At 46.9% G+C, this 20,922-nt stretch overlaps 1 protein-coding gene across 3 annotated transcripts in view; it reads right to left on the bottom strand.

The window, feature by feature from the left end:
* The window catches only part of CHRDL2 (chordin like 2), a 34,294-nt gene extending 29,959 nt beyond the window's left edge, over positions 1-4,335 (bottom strand). For 2 of the 3 annotated variants that reach the window (XM_003254712.3, XM_003254714.2), the window contains exon 1: positions 3,712-4,084. In XM_003254712.3, the coding sequence (XP_003254760.2) occupies positions 3,712-3,793 (82 nt within the window). In that variant the 5' untranslated portion in view covers positions 3,794-4,084. Of the gene's footprint in view, positions 1-3,711 lie in introns of all 3 variants that reach the window. The other variant, XM_003254713.3, reaches the window with a different exon arrangement.
* Positions 4,336-20,922: the final 16,587 nt, after the last annotated feature.

Raw genomic sequence — 20,922 nt, 5'->3', positions numbered from 1 at the left:
GGCAACCACATCTTTGGGTTTTGGAGACTTAGAACCACGAGGTGTTAAAATTAGAATGGTCCTCAATAATCATCCACTTGAGTCCAACCATCTCACTTTACAGGGGAGAAAACTGAGAGGCAGAGAAAGGCAACCTGTCCAGGGTCACAGTTGGAATTGATGGCACAGCCAGGGCTGGATCCCTGACTTTCTGATTCCAGGTTTGCCCTCCACATCACATCCTACCAAGGGAGCTCCCTTCCTGTCCCATGCCTGAGTCTAGGGTCTGGAATCCATCACCTGGGAACAAAAGCTTCGATTCCCATAATACACAAAACCCTTGAAGAAAAAAATAGATGGATTTTTTTTTCTCAGCAGGGTCTCACTGTGACACCCAGGTTAGAGTGCAGTGGTGCAATCACAGCTCACTGCAGCACCCATCTTCTGGGCTCAAGCAATCCTTCCACCTCAGCCTGCCGAATAGCTGGGACCACAGATATGTGCCACCATGCCAGGCTAATTTCTTTATTTTTTCTAGAGACAGGGTCTTGCTATGTTTCTCAGGCTGGTCTCAAACTCCTGGGCTCAAGTAATCCATCCACCTCGGCCTTCCAAAGTGCTGAGATTATAGGTGTGAGCCACTGCACCCAGCCCCATGTTTTTACTTGGTAACTGACTGACTCCTGAAAGCAGGATTGGATGGAGGGAGGGAAGAGAAAGCAGAGCATACTAGACACCTACAAGGGACAATTAGGGAAGAGAAACAAAGAGAGGAGCTGAGAGGAGTAGGGCAGAAAGCACTGCAGAGGGAGGTAAGAAGATAGGAGGCCTCTGGTGGACACTCATCCACAAAGAGCTGAGTGTCTAGAGTGACAAGCATCACACATGTCTGTGGCTCAGCCTGGGGCTGGGACCAGTACCGGTCAGTAACCAGGTCGGGGACCCAGCCTGGGTAAGGGGTCTTGTATAGGGGTGGAATTGGTGTTCAACCTGTGGCCAAGGTTGGAGGATTAGGGCTTGGCTTGTGGCTGGAATTGAAACTTAGTCTGTATTGGGATTAAGGCTCAATCTATGGCTGGAAATAGAACCAAAGAGAGAATACTTTTTGTTTGAATAGCCTGAGGAGTAAACTGTTACCTGTGTTCACAGGCCCTTGGCATTCTTCAGGGCTCCGATACCTCAGGAGCCTGATACCACACAGACTTGAAAATTTCCATCTGTTAGCACTGTTTCTGAAAGCACCTAAGATATCACCAGATTTCTGACCCACAGTAGGCTTGAGATCTCACTTAAACTAAGATGAGGACCTTTGTGAGAGACCTTCAAATAGCATCTTGGCAAATGACTATAGGATCCTTTCTAGATTCATAGGCTGTCAGCACCAAACAAAATGAGGCTCAGATAAAGAAGTGGTCTGTCCCAACTCACACAGCCAGTAAGTGACAAATCAGGGTCCAGGACCCAGGTCTGTTCTGTTTTTTTTTTTTTTAAGAGATGAGGTCTCACTATGTTCCCCAGGCTGGCCTTGAACTCCTGAGCTCAAGGGTTCCTCTCCCTCTTAGCCTCCCAAGTAGCTGGTGACTGGAACTACAGGTGTGTACCTCTGTGCCTGGCTTTTGTTCTTTTCTTTAATAAATTTGCTGTGTGACCTTGGGCAAGTCACTCTTCTTTTCTGGGCTTCAATTTAAGTATAGGTACATTGATGGGTAGAAGCAGATGGTTTTTGATAGTTTCACCAGCTCTAACATCCAGGAATCTTAACATTCTCCAATGAGTGCCAGTCCACCTCACCCTAATGAGTTGGCTCCAAGTCTTTTTCTCCCATGTCTGGAGATCTGTATTTACAAGGCTGTAGGGAAGATGGAATACTGGCAGGACCTGCTGAGAGGTACAGAGCTGAAGGCCATGGAGGCACAGAGGAGGGAGATCAGAGTGGATCAAGTCACCGGGGAGAGTTTGTTTGAAGAGGTGTGACCTAGGCAAGGCCATGAAAGGCTGACAAGATATGGGAAGCAAAGAAGCGGGGTGTGGGTAGGATAACAGTCTGGTTCTAGGACATCTTCCCAAGATGCATCAAGGGCAATGATATCTGGAGAAAAAATTGCAGGGACTAAGAACAAGGTGTCAGGTGGATGGGAGGCAGGCATGGAGGGCATCCTGTGCAAAGTCTCTTTTAAGAAATAGGAGGCAGGTGTTAGGAGGAAACCCTCAGGGTTCAAGAAAGCAGAAGAGACATTTATTGAGTACATAGCATTGTGCTGGGTACTTTAATCTGTTACCGCCTTTAATCCTCCCAAGAACCCTGCAAGTTCTGGATTAGTATCTCTCTTAGACAGATGAGGAAATTGAGGCTCAGAGAAGTTATGACTTACAAAAAGTCACACAGCTCTAAGGGGCACAGCCAGGACTTGAATCCAACACTGAGCTAATTCCATTACTTGTTCTATGTAATGGAAAGACTTCTCTGAGTCTCATGCTGCTGGCAGGCCAGAGACACTCAGCCTGCTCTCATGAGCAGAAACAAGACTGTAACAAAGTCCAGCACTACCAGCTCTAGAATGTCACGTGCAAAAGAAAGGCATAGATGGAGGAGCTGAGCTGGGGAGAGGAAAGAGCACCAGACTAGGAGTTGGGAACGCGGGGTCTTAATCGCAGACTGTGCCATGTATGTCCTGGAGAAACCCACTGCTTGAATGAAGCTCCTTTCTTCTGATTAAGAGAATGTGGTTTGGTTTCCCATCCTCACAGCATTCTAAGAGATTGGCCAGGCATGGGGAGGGGGTCCCACCAGCCTATTGTGGGGGCAGTGAGGAAACTGAGGCTCAGATTGATGATGTAACCTGTTTGATGTTACACTGTATCTATGTGGAAAAGCATAATTGGGAACTGATTTGTTTTGGAAGCTATCAAGCACCAGTTTTGTGCTAGCTGCTTTACCTCTTTTCTCTAATTTAATCCTATCCACTCTCCTAGGATTTTTACTTCCGCTTTATAGATTAGGAAACCCAGGGTCAGAGAGGTGCACTCTGTGACGGCCTCCCAGCAGCAGCATTCAGCGGGGCTGGGATGGTGAAGACGCTGGTCTATCTCACTGTGCCCTGCCGCCTCCCAGAGTCTCACGCTGCAAATTCAGGGTTCCTTCTAGACACTGTGAGGCAGGGAATAAAGCATGGGATCTGGAACTAGAGTTCTGGCTTTGGATGGCTTACTAGCTCTGTAAGTTTTAGCAAGTTCCTCCTTGCTCAGCCTAAGTTTTCTCATCTGTAAAGTGCGAATGATAATACCCACCTCACAGGAGAGTTGCGAGGATCAAAAGAGAGAAAGGAATGGGAAGGTTATCCTAATTACCTCTCATTTCTGTCCAATGGCTCTTTCCAAAGGCAAAAAGCCTTTTCTTCTCCATCGCACTCCTTACCTGTAGCCAGACATACCCGACTCCCTCCTAAGAACAGTAAGTCCTGCCCCAACCCAAAACACAGTGCCCTGCCCTCTCCCCCGCTGCCCTTGGTGCCCCTCCTCAGGTCCCTGGCAGCAGCCCTCTCTCAGTTCTGAGTCGTGTCGAGTTCCTCCGGTCCCCCGGCCCATACTGGTCCTCACCGAGTCTCCACCCTTACGGCACAGGTGCTGCCTGGACGGCTGTCAGAAGAGCTTGGGGTCCAGGTCCTGGCGCTGTCCCGCACATTCCAGGGGCCGCATCCCTCCTCTGCCCACCCAGCCTCCCAGTCTACTTACGGGCGTGAGCGTGGGAGTCCAGGGGGAACCAGAGCAGCGCGAGTCCCAGCAAGGAGGAGAGGACCCTCACCTCGGGAACCATCCTTCCTTTCCCCAGGGTCAGGCCGCTGGTCCGGGAGCGGAGGCGGGAGGAAGGGAGACGAAAAGGACACTGAGGCACAGGGGCCACAGATCAACCCACAGACCCCAGGAGGTCTGCTGCTAGAGCGGGGTCGGAGAAGGGTCAGGAAGCAGCGGTGGGCAGGAAAGGAGGGCAGGAAGGGAGGTCTAAGGTGGGAAGAAGAGAAAGGTGGAAAGAGAACGCGGGGAAAGGAGGGAGAGATGGAGAGACAGAGGAAGGTCCAGCAGGAGAGAGAGGCGATCAAAGAAAGGGGGAAGGTGAGAGGGAGAGGAGGAGAAAGCAGGGAGAGGACCGGCGTCTGCCGAGCGCGCAGCGCCGGGCGAGGCGCGCGGGACCAGCGGGTGTTCCGGGCGCGCGGGCTAGAGGCGGCCGGCGCCCCCGGCTCGGTGGGCTGGGGGTCGGGCCTCGGGGGCCTGGGGCCCGGCGGGGCTGCGGTCCCAGCGGCGGCGGCGACGCGGCGGCCGCGGAGGGAGGCTGAGCGCGGGCCGGCTGTGCTCGCCAAGGACTCCAGGCGCCGCGCTCGGGCGCATTTGTACTTTGCCGCGGGAAGCAGGCAGCCCGGCCTGGCGCTGGCCTAGCCCTGGCGCCTCCTCTGGGGCACCGCGGGCTCGGTGGATTGGCCACCCGAGAAACAGGCCCACTTTTTCCCCTCCTCTCTTGTGCGGGTCTCCGGGACGGACGCTCCAGGCGCGGCGCCGAGTGGAGGCGAGGGGGCTGCGGAGGGGGAAGGGGCCACCCGGGCCACGGGGTTTAACCCCTGACTCCCCGCGACGCCAAGAATGCAGGAGGGCAGAGTCGAGGGAGACCTCAGGTGGAACTTTCAGGTGGGGATGGCTGAGCTGTCGGGGCTGCGGGTACCGGGAAGGCTCAGGGTAAGGCGCTCGGCGGTGCGTGCCCGGAACTCGGCAGATGGATGGAATCAGGACACTGGCGTTCTTAATTCAGTTTGTGGTCTACAGCACGCCACCTGAGAGTCTGTTTCCCCAGCTTTAAAATGGGCATTTTAAGATTTTAAAATATCTCTACTATCTTCCCATGATTGTTGCTAAGATGAAATAAGGTAATGAACGTTGAAGCACTCACCCCACAAAGAGAAAGGGTCCTGATTCCAGGTGCCTACAATACCAGTTGCCCCTGTCCCCACTCCCTCTGCCCATGCGCCATTCTCAGGAAAGCCGGCCCATAGGGATCCTGTGCCTTCCCCTGGAGGTCTTCCTCTGCTCCCCCCTTCCACTCCCGAATCAAGGCAAGATCTCTCCTTTGCCTTTGCTGGTGAGGCCTGCATTTCTCTGGGAGCGATGGTCACCTTCAGTCATCTTTAGAGAGAGCTGATTGTCAAAGAGTTTTCTTTCCTACCAGAAGGGGAGCTCCCTGAGGACAGGGCCCTGACACCCTCCAGCCCTCAAATGGTGCTCCATCTCTTGTGTTGAATGAACACATGCACTAATAGGACCCTAAGAAGAGAATAGCCAGCTCTGGCCAGACCAGAAACACACAAGCTCTGAAATCAAAAGGGCAGAGTCACTGTCCTGGCTCCATCCGTAACTTGTTGGGCCACTTTGAGTAAATACATCTATCCTTGCTTTGGACCTCAACTTTCTGCCCAGCTTCTCTTGAAGAGCTAATGGAGACTCCAAAGAGTGCCAGAGGAGTATGAGGTGGGAAGGGACGTTGAGCCATATCCCACTCTGGTAGGGAATCATATTTCCGGGTTTAAACACTTGGCTGGCTGGCTGTAAAAGTATCTTTCTTGGCCAAGGCTGGGCTCTCCATTGCACTGTGCTTTCAGGGTATTACCCCCAAGATCTCCACCCTCCAAAAGAGAGCAGTAGGAGGAACCAGTGATCCCCAAACTGGCCCTTCCTAGGGCTCTCAGGATCAGGGACAAACATGATCTGTCCAGTGCCCTTCAGGCTTAACTTCTACTCTAATCTGGCCAGTCTCTTCCTTTCCCTTGAGTATTCTTTATTTTAACAGATTATGCAAGCTTATGCATGTCACCATGCTTCCCTTTTTGCCTTTGCTTCCAGGGATCTCAGAGTTAAATCCTGTGCTGCTTAACTGCATAAACAATCTCATCCTAAGGGTCTGGGACAGTGATCTTTTCCTTTCTCCATCTTTGTTTAAAATGTGCTGTGCACATACATTCATGTCTTAGATGTAAGAAGTGGATTAAGATGGGGTTCCTCTACATCCTGCCCATCATACTTCAAAAAAGGCCTCCACCATCTCAGCCCTCCTGTCCATCCCTATTATCCCCAGAGTTGAGGCCATCTTCATTCCTTTTTTTTTTTTGAGATGGAGTTTTGCTCTTGTCGCCCAGGCTGGAGTGCAATGGCGTGATCTTGGCTCACTGCAACCTCTGCCTCCAGGTTCAAGCGATTCTTCTGCCTCAGCCTCCTGAGTAGCTGGGATTACAGGCATGTACCACCATGCCCAGCTAATTTTTGTATTTTTAGTAGAGATGGGGTTTCGCCACGTTGGCCAAGCTGGTCTTGAACTCCTGACCTCAGCTGATCCACTTACCTCAGCCTCCCAAAGTGCTGGGATTACAAGCGTGAGCCACCGCGCCCGGCCTTATGCTGATCATTTCTACCGACAAATCTGATCACATCACTTTCCCACATAAAGCCTATTATTCACTTCCTATCATTTATAGATTAAAATCTAAAATTTTCAGCATTGAATTGAACACCACGCATATTTTAGTTCCAATCTACCATTGCCACCTACCCTACACTTTGGCCAACCGCTCACCTCCCCAAACTGACCATGCGTTGTCGCACCTCCATATCCTCACACATTTTCCTTCTGCCTGGACTCTCTCTTCCTCCATCTAGTGAATCCCATTTAACTTTCCAAAGGTCAGTTGAGTCACCTCCACTCCGAGGTCTTCCCTGAGTCCCCCAGGCAAAGTCAATGTTTAGTCTTTGTGTTTTCCATAGCACTTTGAATTGTAGCTGTTGGAGTGTAAGTATTTATTTGCATTTTTACCCTGCACTGTGAGTGCAGGTGCCTTTTGAAATTTGTATCTGTAATTCGAGCATTTAGCAAAGTCCTTGACACACAGATACTGAATAAATACTTGCTACATGAGTGAGTGAAGACCTCAGTGATTGGAAAAGCCTTCAGCCCACTATTGGCCTCAGCTTTAGTCAATGATTGACATGAGAAACAAACACTTGAAAGTTTCTGTGTCAGGCCGGGCCCAGTGGCTCACACCTGTAATCCCAGCACTTTGGGAGGCTGGGGTGGGAGGATTGCTTGAGCCTAGGAGTTTAAGACCAGCCTGGGCAACAAAGTGAGACCCCCCCCCACCAACTTCGTCTCTACAAAAAGTAAAAAAAAATAGCTGGGCATAGTGGCACGCACCTGTAGTCCTAGCTACTCTGAAGGCTGAGGCAGGAGGATCGCTTGAGCCCAGGAGGTTGAGGCTGCAGTAAGCCGTGTTCACACCACTGCACTCCAGAGCAAGACTCTGTCTCAAAAAGAGAAAAAGAAAGAAAGAAAATCTCGGTGTCTTCTGTAGAATTACTATTGAAGAGAGTTGTCTATATATTATTTAATATCCTTTTAAAAAGGAGACTGAATAAATTCTTCCAAAACCTAGTCAGGAAAAAAAAAATGCATCTCCCCATAGCAGTTTGTTGCACCAAGAGTTTATCTGGCATCTGCTTGCTTCCTTCATAGCGAACTTGCTCATTGCCTGCCAAGGCAGCCCATTCCACTGTTGGACAGCTCTGTTAGAAAGTTCTTTATATTCAACTGAAATCTGATTCTCTGTGACTGCCTGCGTTGCCCCTCGCTCTGTCCCCAGGGCTATACAGAACAAGCCAAGTCCTTTTGTCTTTTGAGAGCTCTCTAGAGATTTGGGGCAGAGAACCCCTCTTCCATACCTTCACCTTTACCAGTCTGGGTCCCGGGACCCCTCATGCCACATTAAACATTTTCTTCAAATGTGCCAAGCTCTTGGCCCTCCATGCCTCTGCAAACACTGTTTCTTCGCCCTGGAATGCCCTCTCTGTACTCACTTTGATTTGTCTGGCAAGCTTACTTATTTTTCAAGGGTTAAGGTAACTGCTACCTCCTTCACTCATGCAACAATTATTGAGTGCAAATTCTGGGCCAGACATAGTGCTAGGTGCTAGGGACACAGTGGAGAACAAGACAGACACCGACACTTATATTCTAGGTGCTCTGAATCCTCTTTGCTGGTCTCTGAGTTAGCTCCATTCCCCTCCATACTTCTTTGTTATAGCACTTATTACATTGTATTTTCAATAGTGGAACTCACTATTGAAATAGAGGAACTCACTCCTCTATAGTGAGTTCTTTGAGAACATATATTACTATTTAATATCTTCCCTAGCCTTCAACACACAGCTTTGCCCATATTTGCTGCTAAATAAAGGTTTGTTGAATAATATCCTAGTTCCTTCAAACAGTCCTCTTGTGACATGCTATTTGTGACTAAAAGGCCACCTCCTCTGCTGCAGGTTGCTTAATTATGTAAAATTACCATAGCGATAAGGATCATAGGGATCAGTGTCAAGGAGAGACTTAGCCTAGTCCGCTTAATTCTGTCCATAGGATTCTAAAAGAAGATTCACCACAAGAAGATTACATAATAGAGACTCTACACCAGTGGTGTGCTGGTAAATGTTTAACAACTGGTTCTCCAGGGGAAAAAAAGTTTTGTTTTTTACAGTTGCCAATGTCTGTGGTGTAAATACTCCCACTGTGACCAACTCATGCTACCAATGTGACATCACTGAAAGCGCAGTGGAGAAGAGAGGCACAGTGAGATACCGTTATACAGTATTTCCTCCCTATCGACATAGTAGATGTAAATAACCTCAAGAACATTGAGAGTAGTAATTAGGAAGTAATGACTCCGTTTTTATTACCTCTGTTTTAAGTGTAACTTATTTAATTATATGTTATGTTATTTAATTTTTAGGAATGATTGTGTTCAATAACCAGCTTGCAACATTTCTGAAAATTTAACCCCTGGCTCTCCTTAGCTGGTAAAAGCCAGCTCTAGTATGCTGCTTTTACACGATTAGGTGCTGAAAAGCAATGAACAAATAGTCTCTTTAAAGCTGGGTTCAGCCAGTGGTGGTGGCATGTCTGTAGTCCCAGCTTCTCTGGAGGCTGACGGATCACTTTGAGACCAGCCTGGGCAACATTGTGAAATCCTGTACCATATAAATAAATAAATAAATAAATAAAGCTGGGTCCAATTTATTTACATTAGGAGGAAAGTCTTATTTAAAGGACCTTCAAAGTTAATTTATTTGTGAACAATTCCTACCCTACTCTCACCCCTCAACTGAGTCAGTTACTCACCTATATAACAAACATTTATTTAGAACCTACTACCATTTTTGTATTTATTTGGCTCTCCAGATATTGTGCATATAGTTGGCCTAAATAAAAATGTTTGTAGAATGGATGAATGAATCCTCAGCACCTGAAATAGTGCCTGGTGCATTGTGGGTGCTCGATCAGTATCTATGTGAGTGAGTGAATGGATCTTCTTAAAGTGAGGCTCGTCCGTATTTACATGGGTTTCCATATGGCTATGTGAATATTCCCAAGTCTTTTTTCTGCCTCATTGAGCCCTCTGTTCCCAGGACAATCTGTATATGCAAGAGGAGGAAGTATCAGGAAACCAGAATGGGGAACACATAGCCCTTAGTGTCAGAGAGCCCTTATGAGGAAAACTGAGTGGGGACATGGTGTCTTCAGCAGAAGACATGGAGTGGGATCATCATTCTTCTAGTGTCTTAAGCTCTGCCACTGGCCAGAGGCCTCCTGTACTGGGGCATCCTCATTTACCAAGTATCGAAGAGAGTGGACCTTGCTCTCTCACCTCCTCCACATTCGGGGGACTTTAGAAAAGCAGTTTGTTCCAGAGACTTCTTTCTTTTTTTTTGAGACGGAGTCTCGCTCTGTCGCCCAGGCTGGAGTGCAGTGGCACAATCTCGGCTCACTGCAAGCTCCACCTCCCGGGTTCACGCCATTCTCCTGCCTCAGCCTCTCCGAGTAACTGGGACTACAGGCGCCCGCCACCACGCCCGGCTAATTTTTTTGTATTTTTAGTAGAGACGGGGTTTCACCGTGGTCTCGATCTCCTGACCTCGTGATCCGCCTGCCTCGGCCTCCCAAAGTGCTGGGATTACAAGCGCCCGGCCAGAGACTTCTTTCAATAGGTCTGTGAGGATGCAGTTAGAGCACCAGAAAACAGTGCCATACAACTTGGGTCACGCAGTTGGAAGGTGGCAGTCACTGTATCCACTCAAAGGTGGGAATGAAGAGCCACCAGAATTATCTTTTAAAAATGTAAATCAGGCCAGGAGCCATATCTCATGCCTGTAATCCCAGCACTTTGGGAGGCTGAGGTGGGAGAATTGCTTGAGCCCAGGAGTTTGAGACCAGCCTGGGCAACAAAATGAGACCCTGTCTCTATAAAAAACTTAAAAATTAGCTGGGCATGATGGTGTGTAGCTGTAGTCCCAGCTACTTGGGAGGCTGAGGCAGGAGTATTGCTTGAGCCTGGGAGGTCAAGGCTGCAGTGAGCCATGATCGCACCACTGCACTCCAGCCCAGATGACAGGGTGAGACCCCATCTCTGAAAAAAAAAAAAAAAAGAAAGAAAAGTAAATTAGTGAAGTCCCTTCCTTGCTTAAAACCTTTCCATTGCACTTAGAATAAAATCCAAAGGCTGGGTGCAGTGGCTCACACCCGTAATCCCAGCACTTTGGGAGGCCAAGGTGGGAGGATCACTTGAGTCCAGGAGTTTGTGACCAGCCTGGCCAACATCATGAGATCTCATTTCTACAAAAAATTAAACAATTAGCCAAGCGTACTGGCACAAGCCTATAGTCCTAGCTACTCTGGAGGCTGAGGTGGGAGGATTGATTGAGCCTGGGAGGTGGAGGCTGCGGTGAGCCAACATTGCACCACTGTTTTCCAGCCTGGACAACAGAGCAAGGCGCTGTCTCTAAATAAATAAATAAGAATAAAATCCAAATCATTTGCCAAATATGTAAAGCCTTCCATGCCCTGGCCCTGTCTACACTCTGACTTCAGACCACTCTCCCTGTGCTGACTATGCTCTAGTACATGGGCCTTCTTTCTGTCCCTGGGATACATCAAGCTGCCCTGTCCCTCCTCAGGGATTTTGCTGTTGCTAGTTCTCCTGCTTGGAATGCTCTTCCCTCAACCTTTTCTACACATAATACTTCATTCAGCTCAAATGTCACTTCTTTAGTGATGTTTCCCTGGTCCAACCTATGTAATGATGCCTGCTTTTGAGTAATTTTCTATCTTATTGCCTTGTTTTCTTTCCTTTCTTATCATTCTCTGAAACATATTTTTTCACTTGTATATTATCTGTCTCCCTCATGAGCACGAAAGCTCTGCAACAGCCTAGACTTTAATTTTTTTTTTTGTTTTCTTTTCTATTTTTTTTTTAAAAGACAAAGACAGCATCTCGCTATGTTGCTCAGTCTGGTCTCAAACTCCTGGGCTCAAGCCATCCTTCTGTCTTGACATCCCAAAGTGCTGGGACCACAGGTGTGAGACACTGCGTCTGGCTGTGGACTTTAATTTTTGATCACTGCTATATCCCTAGCTCCTGGAACAATGCCTAATACATAACAGATTTTGTGTGTGTGTGAACCTAACTTCAAGATTTTATTGTCTTCACAATTAAAAAAAAAGATGAAGCTTTATAACTAGGTCACTTGGCCCTTTTCTTCCTATCTCCTCCCAGTTAAAAATGCTTGCATCTCTTAATAGTCAGCCTTCTCTTAGCTCTGCAATTGGGCTCAATGCACTCAAGGCTCAGCACAGTCTTTTTTGTGGTTTTAACCTTTTTCTGGAAAACTGGCTTAGTCTGCCCACCCTAGCCACTCTGCTTCTTGTTATAATGCTGCTTTCCCTGGACATACAGTGGATCCTTACCCTTCTTGTACTGTGTCAGTTTGTGGGGTTGGTGCTTGCCTCACTTCTTACGGAAAGTCTGGCAGGTTTTAGGAATGTTCACCATGTTTGTAGGCGTGCTATTGACATAGAAAGTGAATTTAAAAAAGAAAGAAAAGAAATGGAGGATGGAATATTTATCTGTATTATCTGATTCATGTGAGTAGTGAACCCTAGATTCGAGAGCCCAAATCCTTGGAATTCACCCACATTAGTATTTTCATCATCATTATTATTACCCTTACTTTTATTATCATCCCACCACCATCATTAACAACACTGCACGGCACGTGGGAGTATTTAGTGTTTGTTGAATGACTGAATAAATGAATAGCAACTTTACAGCTGACCTCAGACTCCCTTTTTAGTCTTATTTACTCCTCCTCCTCTGCCCCAGTCCAACTTCTTATCTATACTGTGTGTAGCTACTCAGAGTCATTTTCACTGAACACGTGCCTCCATGCCTCCTTGTGTTGGCTTATTCTGCTATTCCTTCTATTTGTAATTCCCATTTCCCTTCTCTGATGAGTTCTCATTCTTCCTTTAGGACCCAATTCTGTATTCCATCCAGGTACGTAGTCACTTCCTCTCCTGTGCTTCCATATTGCCTTTTCTACATCACTGTTAAATGCTCATCTCTTAAATTATAGGTGTTGGTGTATCTGTCTCCCTCCCTAGATAGGGAGTATCATGAAGGCAGAGATGGTATATTTCATCTCTGTGTTATCAGGAACCATTATTGGACTTGCCATATAGCAGTTTAACAATATTTGTTGAATTCTTCCTTTTTGTATTGGGCATACAGGTTGCCTTGCAGAAGAGTGTGCTAGAGAAGAAGATGTACAATGTTGGTCAGAACATGGTCTCTTGCCCCCAGTTCTTACAGTCTAATTGGGAGAGAATCTTTTCATACAGATATAGCATTAAAACTCGATGTATTCTAGAATTAAATATGAGACTGGAGAAAGCTTGGTGTGGAACGTGTAGAACTGTAGTGAGTCAAGAGACTTGTTTTCTAGTTTCTACTTTACTAGTCACTATGTGGCTTTGGCAAATTATTTCCTCTCTTTAGACCTTGGTTTTCTTCTCTTGAAACAAAAAGATTTGATTGGAAGCCTTGGATGGTTTCTAAAGCCAGTTATAGTTCTGACATTCTGATTCTGGAGTTTGGAAACTGGGTGGAGGAGACCGCGTAGGCGCAGTTTGCCCCCTGGTGGTCAAACTGAGCAACGTCACAGACCCAGGAGACGCCTGCAGGCATTCCCCAGGGATGGGATTGCAGCGCACAGAGCCAAGTAAACAAACAACGGTGGGACGATGACCATTCTAGAGCAGAACCCATCAGGTTTCTCGATCACTAGTAGATTGGTATAGAAGCCTGTCTTCCTTCAGGACAAAGGAACTTGGGAGATGATGCTTTCTGTTCTCAGCCTCTGGCTGAACCCATCTCTCCCGTTTCTTTCAAAAGTAGACAAAGTCAATCTCTGAGAGGCTATTTTGTAGCTCCCCTGACTTTTTCTTCTGCTCCAATCACAGTACTCTCTTCTGAGGCAAATCCTCCATTCTGCTCAATGTAACTATTCGTCTATTTATTTATGACAAGAAGAGGTTTTCACTCTTTGCATTCTTTTCCTGGGACAGGACCATGACCCACCCCTTCTTGGAGACTTGGAGCAAAGTGAAGGTAGTAGGATTTCTTTGATGAGACTGGGAAAATACAGAGACTCTCCGAGAATAAGAAATGTGATTTACACTGTAAAAGGTGAGCAATACTAGCAGAGAAAGTTTTGTCTTTTAGATATTTCACTCTGAGTACAGTTGGGTAAGGCCATTTGCCCATTTCTTTCACCTCTTATTCTCTATATCTTGAACCTAAAGGATTTCTTTTTTTTGAATTTTTTAATGATAATTAATTCTCATCTTTTTTTATTATTATACTTTAAGCTCTAGGGTACATGTGCACAACGTGCAGTTTTGTTACATATGTATACACGTGCCATGTTGGTGTGCTGCACCCGTTAACTTGTTGTTTACATTAGGTATTTCTCCTAATGCGATCCCTCTCCCAGCCCCCACCCCACGACAGGCCCTGGTGTGTGATGTTCCCCACCCTGTGTCCAAGTGTTCTCACTGTTCAATTCCCAACTGTGAGTGAGAACATGTGGTGCTTGGTTTTCTGTCCTTGCAATAGTTTGCTCAGAATGATGGTTTCCAGCTTCATCCATGTCCCTACAAAGGACATGAACTTATCCTTTTTTATGGCTGCATAGTATTCCATGGTGTATATGTGCCACATTTTCTTAATCCAGTCTATCATTGATGGACATTTGGGTTGTGAACCTAAAGGATTTCTTAAAGCCACCTCTATCCTCTTAAAAAACAAAAAGAACAACTCTATACTATAAATATATACAATTTCTATTTGTCAATTAAAATTTAAAAAACAGCTGGGCATGGTGGCTCACGCCTGTAATCCCAGCACTTTGGGAGGCCAAGGTGGGCAGATCACAAGGTCAGGAGTTTGAGACCAGCCTGGTCAATGTGGTGACACCCCGTCTCTACTAAAAACACAAAAAATTAGCCTGGCATGGGGGCACACGCCTGTAGTCCCAGCTGTTCCAGAGGCTGAGGCAGAAGAATCGCTTGAACCCAGGAGGCAGAGGTTGCAGTGAGCCAAGATCACGCCACTGCACTGCAGCCTGGGTGATAGAGCTAGACCGCGTCTCAAAAAAAAAAAAATTAAAAACAACTAAGTCAAAGAGGAAACTAATTGGTTGCTTGGAACTTGGGGCCAGAGCCTAGAGGAACAAGAATAGGGGCCCTGAGTGCAATCTGCAGGGAAAAGAGGAAGAAAGACTGAGGGGAGGAGAGGGAGGTGCAGAGAGGAGTAAGACTAGTTGCCAATTCTAAGTGGATTTATAGGCATCTGGAGGGAAAATGTAAAGAAATTAAAGAGGCCAGGCACCATGGCTCACACCTGTAATCCCAGCACTTTGGGAAGCCGAAGGGGGTGGATCATGAGGTCAGGAGATCAAGACCATCCTGGCTAACGTGGTGAAACCCCGTCTCTACTAAAAAGACAAAAAAATTAGCTGGGCATGGTGGCGGGCGCCTGTAGTCACAGCTACTCGGGAGGCTGAGGCAGGAGAATAGTGTGAACCTGGGACGTGGAGCTTGCAGTGAGCCGAGATCGCACCACTGCACTCCAGCCTGGGTGACAGAGCAAGACTCTGTCTCAAAAAAAAAAAAAAAAAAAGAAATTAAAGAACTATTTTGCCCCATCAATGTGCTTGTTTGTTAATTAGAATTTTTTTCTGACAATGAGTACTTTGAAAGTCACTAAACATGAAAGTGTAACTAAGGCGATAATATTCATTCATTCCACAGCAGCTGGAATATGTCAAACACTGTACCTAATGCTGTTCCTGCTCAAACTGGTCAGCATCTAGACTTTGTCTTCCATGTTTGCTGCTGAATTCCTAGCACTTACATAATCCTGCTACATAGTAGGTGCTCAATAGATATTTGTTGAATGAATGAATGAATGAATGAACATTAGCTGCACCATACTTTCTCCAGTAATATCTCAACTCTGGGGGTGGGATGAAGCCTGCTTAGATTCTTTTTGTTATTCACTGATAATTATAGAATCGAGATTTATCCTTATAGAATACAAATCCAGGCTAGGCATGGTGGCTCACGCCTGTAATCCCAGCACTTCAGGAGGCCAAGGAGAGTGGATCACTTGAGGTGAGGAGTTTAAGACCAGGCTGGCTAACATGGTGAAACCTCGTCTCTACAAAAATACAAAAAAAAAAAAAAAATTAGCCGGGAGTGGTGGTGCATGCCTGTAGTCCCAGCTACTCAGGAGGCTGAGGCAGGAGACCTGTTTGAACCTGGGAGGTGGAAGTTGCAGTGAACCAAGATTGTGCCACTGCACTCTAGCCTGCGTAACAGAGCAAGACTCCATCTCAAACAAACAAACAAAACCAAAACACAAATCCATATGTACCAATCCCTTGGGCCAAATATTAAATATTTCAATTACTTTAGGTTTAAATAACAGAGGTATATGGTTGCTTAGCATGACACTTGGCACGTGGTAGTTGCTCAATAAATTCTAGTTTCTTTTCTTCTGCAATTTTCTAGTCTCATCTCTAACCTGATGTTCTAGCCACATCAAATTCTTTATCAGTCCCACACAGGTCTCAAACTTTTATGCCTTTTGCCTTGGCTCTTATTGTCTCTCTGCTTTCCCTTGTATCCATGTGGTGAACTTCCTTCCCTCAGTCTTTATAAACGAGCTCAAATGTCCCCTCTTCTGTGAAATCTCCCGAACTTCCTCTCACCTTTGCTCCCTGCTTCCATGGCACTCTGTTTATGTCTGTTGTAGCCCTTGCAATTCTTCTATAACTCTTCTGTTTTCTGCTATATTTTTTTCTACTTTTGCCTTTCTGTTAGGTTTGACTTTGAGGGGGCAAGCACCAAGTCTTATTTGTATTCGTAGAGTGTTTGGAAAGAGTCTGGAGGAGGCTGGGCAGATGACATGACAAACACAGATGGAGGGATTAGATTTGCAAAAGAATTACTTACCTAGGCCAGGCGGAGTGGCTTACGCCTGTAATCCCAGCACTTTGGGAGGCCGAGGCAGGTAGAGGTCAGGAGATGGAGACCATCCTGGCTAACACGGTGAAACCCCATCTCTACTGAAAATACAAAAAATTAGCCGGGTGTGGTGGCGGGTGCCTGTAGTCCCAGCTACTCGGGAGGCTGGGGCAGGAGAAGGGCGTGAACCCGGGAGGCGGAGCTTGCAGTGAGCCGAGATCGTGCCACTGCACTCCAGCCTGGGTGACAGAGCAAGACTCCATCTCAAAAAAAAAAAAAAAAAAGAAAGAATTACTTCTTCCTCTGAAACAAAAGGGAAGGAACTGAAGATGAATAAAAGAAGGTAGCAAGAATCTTTAAAGCAAAATGGAAGGGGCCAAATCTCAGGGGGAGATCTGACTTGAGGGAGGAAGAGTACAGGAAGAAGATGTTATCCAAAGAGGAGAGGTGGCACTGGTGTGGTCTGAGGGGCTTAGCCTTCTCCTTCTTAGATGTGTGAGGTCTCAGGATGGACTCAGCAGCACTTAAGCTGGAAGAAGAGGTCTTGGGCTTGCAGGAAGAAACAGCCTTGTCTCCACCTGGAACTAGGCTGAATGGCCTTGCTCATATCTGAGTCTTTCAGTCCAGCAAGGAGAAGCTGGAGCCATGAGCTAGAGGGAAGGTTTGTAGTGATGTGGATGAGGAGTGAGGAAGGGGTAGTGGTGAGGTAAAACAATGCAGAGCTATCTGGGTAGAGGTGCTATGAGAAGGATGGTAGGGAATTCTGACAGCAGTGCAATCCTCAGAAAGCAGCTGGAGGGGAAGCATTGGTACCTGCAGCTGCACTGCCATTTGTTCCAGTTGGCATCGTGCATTAAAGGGAGTCTGTGAATCCTTCCTCCCATGGTGGTCTGTGGTGCAGGTGGGGCCTTAGAGAAAAGCTATTTGGGCTCGTTCTACTTTAGGCTGTTGGCTTAAGCTTCCTGTATCATTTTATCATCTACCAAGCACCCTTGACAACCATTTTTAGGTGACACTTCAAAAACAACAAGCTAATGTCTCAGTTAGAGTACTTTGATGTAAACAACAGAGATTGTGAGTCATTTAAGAAAAAATGAAATTTACTGAAAGGATACAAAGAGTTGACAGGAAAACTGCAGCATCGGATATGGAAAATGGGCTGTAACCTAGGCAGGCTTGGCAATGGGAACCACAGCCAAGTCTGTGTCTCAGGTACAGCCTGGCATGGCCACCCTCACCATGGCAGGGCCACCCCCCTCAAACCCCACCAGGGCCCCACTGCTGTTGCATACCTACTGTCTCTGTTGCTATGAATAATTCTAAAATTGTCTCTATGTTTTCATGTCACTTGCGAAGATGCCAAGCTCAGAGAAGAGTGGCCAGGTGGCTGAGCCTGGGTCATGTGTCACGTCCTAGCTGTTAGGGGGCAGGGAGAAGAATATCCCTTCAGCTTTGGCTTCCCTAGCCTCATCAACACTATACAGAATGGGGAATTCCCTAAATAGAAAGGAGGTTTGGGCCAGGCATGGTGGCTCACGCCCGTAATCCCAGCACTTTGAGAGGCCGAGGCAGGCAGATCGCTTGGGCTTAGGAGTTTGAGACCAGCCTGAGCAACATGGTGAAACTCCATCTCTATAAAAAATATAAAAGTTACCTGGGTGTGGTGTCATGTGCCTGTAGTCCCAGCTACTCAGGAGGCTGAGGTGAGAGGATTCCTTGAGCCTGGGAGGCAGAGGTTGCAGTGAGCCGTGATTGCAGATTGCATCACTGCCCTCCAGCCTGGGCAAAAGAGTGAGACCCTGTCTCAAAAAAAAAAAAAAAAAAAAAAAAAAGAGGAAGGAAGGAAGGAAGGAAGGAAGGAGAGAGGTTTGGATGCATTTTTATCGGTTGTCAATTTTCATCACAATCCCAGGCTGCTAGGCTTGAAACTTTAGAATCATCCTCATTGTTATTAGCTTCCCACATAGTGAGTGGCTCTCCAGATTTCTTAGGTGTGCCTTGCCCTCTGTCACCACTATTGCTTTTAGTAAGATTACTCAGCAATGGCATAGAGGAGAGAAGAGGCTGGAGATTGGAAGTTGGACTTCTACAATGTTAGTGCTGTAGCGGTCCTTTGAATTTATCTGTTGTAGTGGTCTTACCTAGGAGTATTCATTAGAATTCTTATGGCACTAAAAAAAAAATACACATCCTGATATCCCCCACCTGGGTTTCTGGGTTCACTAGATCTGAGGTGGGACCTTGATATATACAGGTATTTCTGAGGTGTGTCCCAGGTTGAGAACTGATGACTTTCAATACTCTTTTTTTTTTTTGAGATGGAGTCTTGCTCTGTCGCCCAGGCTGGAGAGCAGTGGTGCAATCTCGGCTTACTGCAACCTCCACCTCCCAGGTTCACGCCATTCTCCTGCCTCAGCCTCCCGAGTAGCAAGGACTACAGGCGCCCACCACCATGCCTGGCTAATTTTTTGTATTTTTAGTAGAGACGGGGTTTCACCATGTTAGCCAGGATGGTCTTGATCTCCTGACCTCGTGATCTGCCTGCCTCGGCCTCCCAAAGTGCTAGGATTACAGGCGTGAGCCACAGCACCTGGCCTTCAATACTCTTGTTTTAAAGATGAGGAGATTGAGGCCCAGAGGGAAGTTAGCTGTTTGAAATCACACAGTGAGTTAGAAGGGGCCAAGACCAACCCCAGATCTCCTGGCTTCTGGTCCAGTGCTACTCAGACCTCTTGCTTTTTCCCTCTGCTGAAGGAAATTTTCTATATTTATTTGTATCCAAGAAAGCATGCTATGTTTCTGTGGCTCAGCTCCTCCAACAGTAAACAGATTAAAAGATCCAAACCATCGAGAGTGAACAGCCTGCACAAATGGCCCTATTTCTAATGATGATTGTCTGGATCACAGATCTCCTTTGTCAGAATCCGGGAAAAATTTCCTCAAGAACCTTAAGTTGGGATGGAAGTGGGCAAGACCCATGGATAAAGGATAGCCTAGCCAAGGCCATACTTCTGTGTCTGGAAGGATTCTGTCTGGGTCTCTATGCAAACAGGTCTCTGTTTTAATCACTCATTGGCCTTTCTTCAACTCTTGACTGTCCTTTAGCCCTCTGGTTCTTACCTTGGGAATCCATCTCTTTTTTTTTCTCCTGTTCTCTGAGTTAACCAATCACTCGGCACTGGATTGGTTTACCACTAGCTCTGGGCATTCTCATCAAAACCCAGGGCCTCTGATGCCTTCTATTATGTTGATTTTTTTTTTTTGAGACAATGTCTCGTCCTGTCATCCAGGTTGGAATGCAGTGGTGCCATCATGGCTCACTGCAGCCTTAACCTCATGGACTCCAGTGATCCTCCTGCCTCAGCCTCCCCAGTACAGGTGAGTGCCACCATGCACAGCTAATTTCTGTATTTTTTGTAGAGATGGGGTTTCACCATGTTGCCCGGGCTGGTCTTTAACTCCTGAGCTCAAGCAATCTGACTGCCTCATCCTCCCAAAGTGCAGGCGTGAGCCACCGACCCCAGCCTATGTTGCTTTTTTATTTTTCTCTCTTTACAAAATTCGTGTCATCCTATAAAGGTTTCCACTAAGAAATGCCATTTATTTAATGCTTCCCATTCTTTGCCCTGCTCCAAATCTATCCCAGGGCAAAGAAAGCAAAGAATGGGAGAACTACTGTAGCCGAACCACCTTTCCATTAGAGAGGGGTTATTCTTTCTCCTGGAACCTCTGCATCCAGAAAGGGTGCTAGCATCAAAGTTCAAGCACCTCTCCCTAGCTCAAGCAGGAGTGACACGGTCAGAGCTGGCCTATAGGAAGCAACTCGAAGAGTGTGGAGGATGGATTAGACGAGAGGTTGGGAGAGGGGAGACAATCTATAGCAGCTACTGCAGTAATCTAGGTGAGAGATGATTAGACCTGAATTGGGCAGTGGGAATGGGATGAAGAAGTGGGGAAATAGTCATTTTGATAGTGGAATTGACAGGACTAAATAACTGATGGTTTGTGGGAGATAAGGAAGAAGTTCAAGATGACTAGGTTTGGAGCTTGTGTACCTGGGAGGATGGGACCTTTAATAGGATGAAGGAAGTAAGAAGAGCAGTTTTGAAAGGAGGATGGGAGACAGTGACATTAGTTTTGTACATGAGGAATGTAGGGATCTAAGAGGATGTTTCCATCAGGCAGTTGAATATGGAGGGCTGGACTCAGGAGGCCTGGGCTGCAGAGAGCAATCTGGGAGCTCCTGAGGGAAGAAAATGTGGACCAGGGCAGCACGCAGAGTGGGAAGGTGACTGAGGCCTGAGCCTAGAGGAACACCCACATGGAAGCCCCAAACACGGGAGACTGAAAAGGAGCCAAGGGGCTGGGAAAAAACCAGGAAAGTGTGGTTTTACCAGCCAAGGGGGGCAGTTTCAGGAAGGGACATGGAGAGAGAGGATGAGGAGGTAGGATTGACAAGCGGCTGCTGCTTTTGGCAATTAGTTACCATGGTGGGC

Source organism: Nomascus leucogenys, chromosome 15 (genome assembly GCF_006542625.1).
Source record: "Nomascus leucogenys isolate Asia chromosome 15, Asia_NLE_v1, whole genome shotgun sequence".
In the NCBI taxonomy this organism is placed as follows: Eukaryota; Metazoa; Chordata; class Mammalia; order Primates; family Hylobatidae; genus Nomascus; species Nomascus leucogenys.
This window is presented reverse-complemented; position numbering and strand designations above follow the sequence as displayed.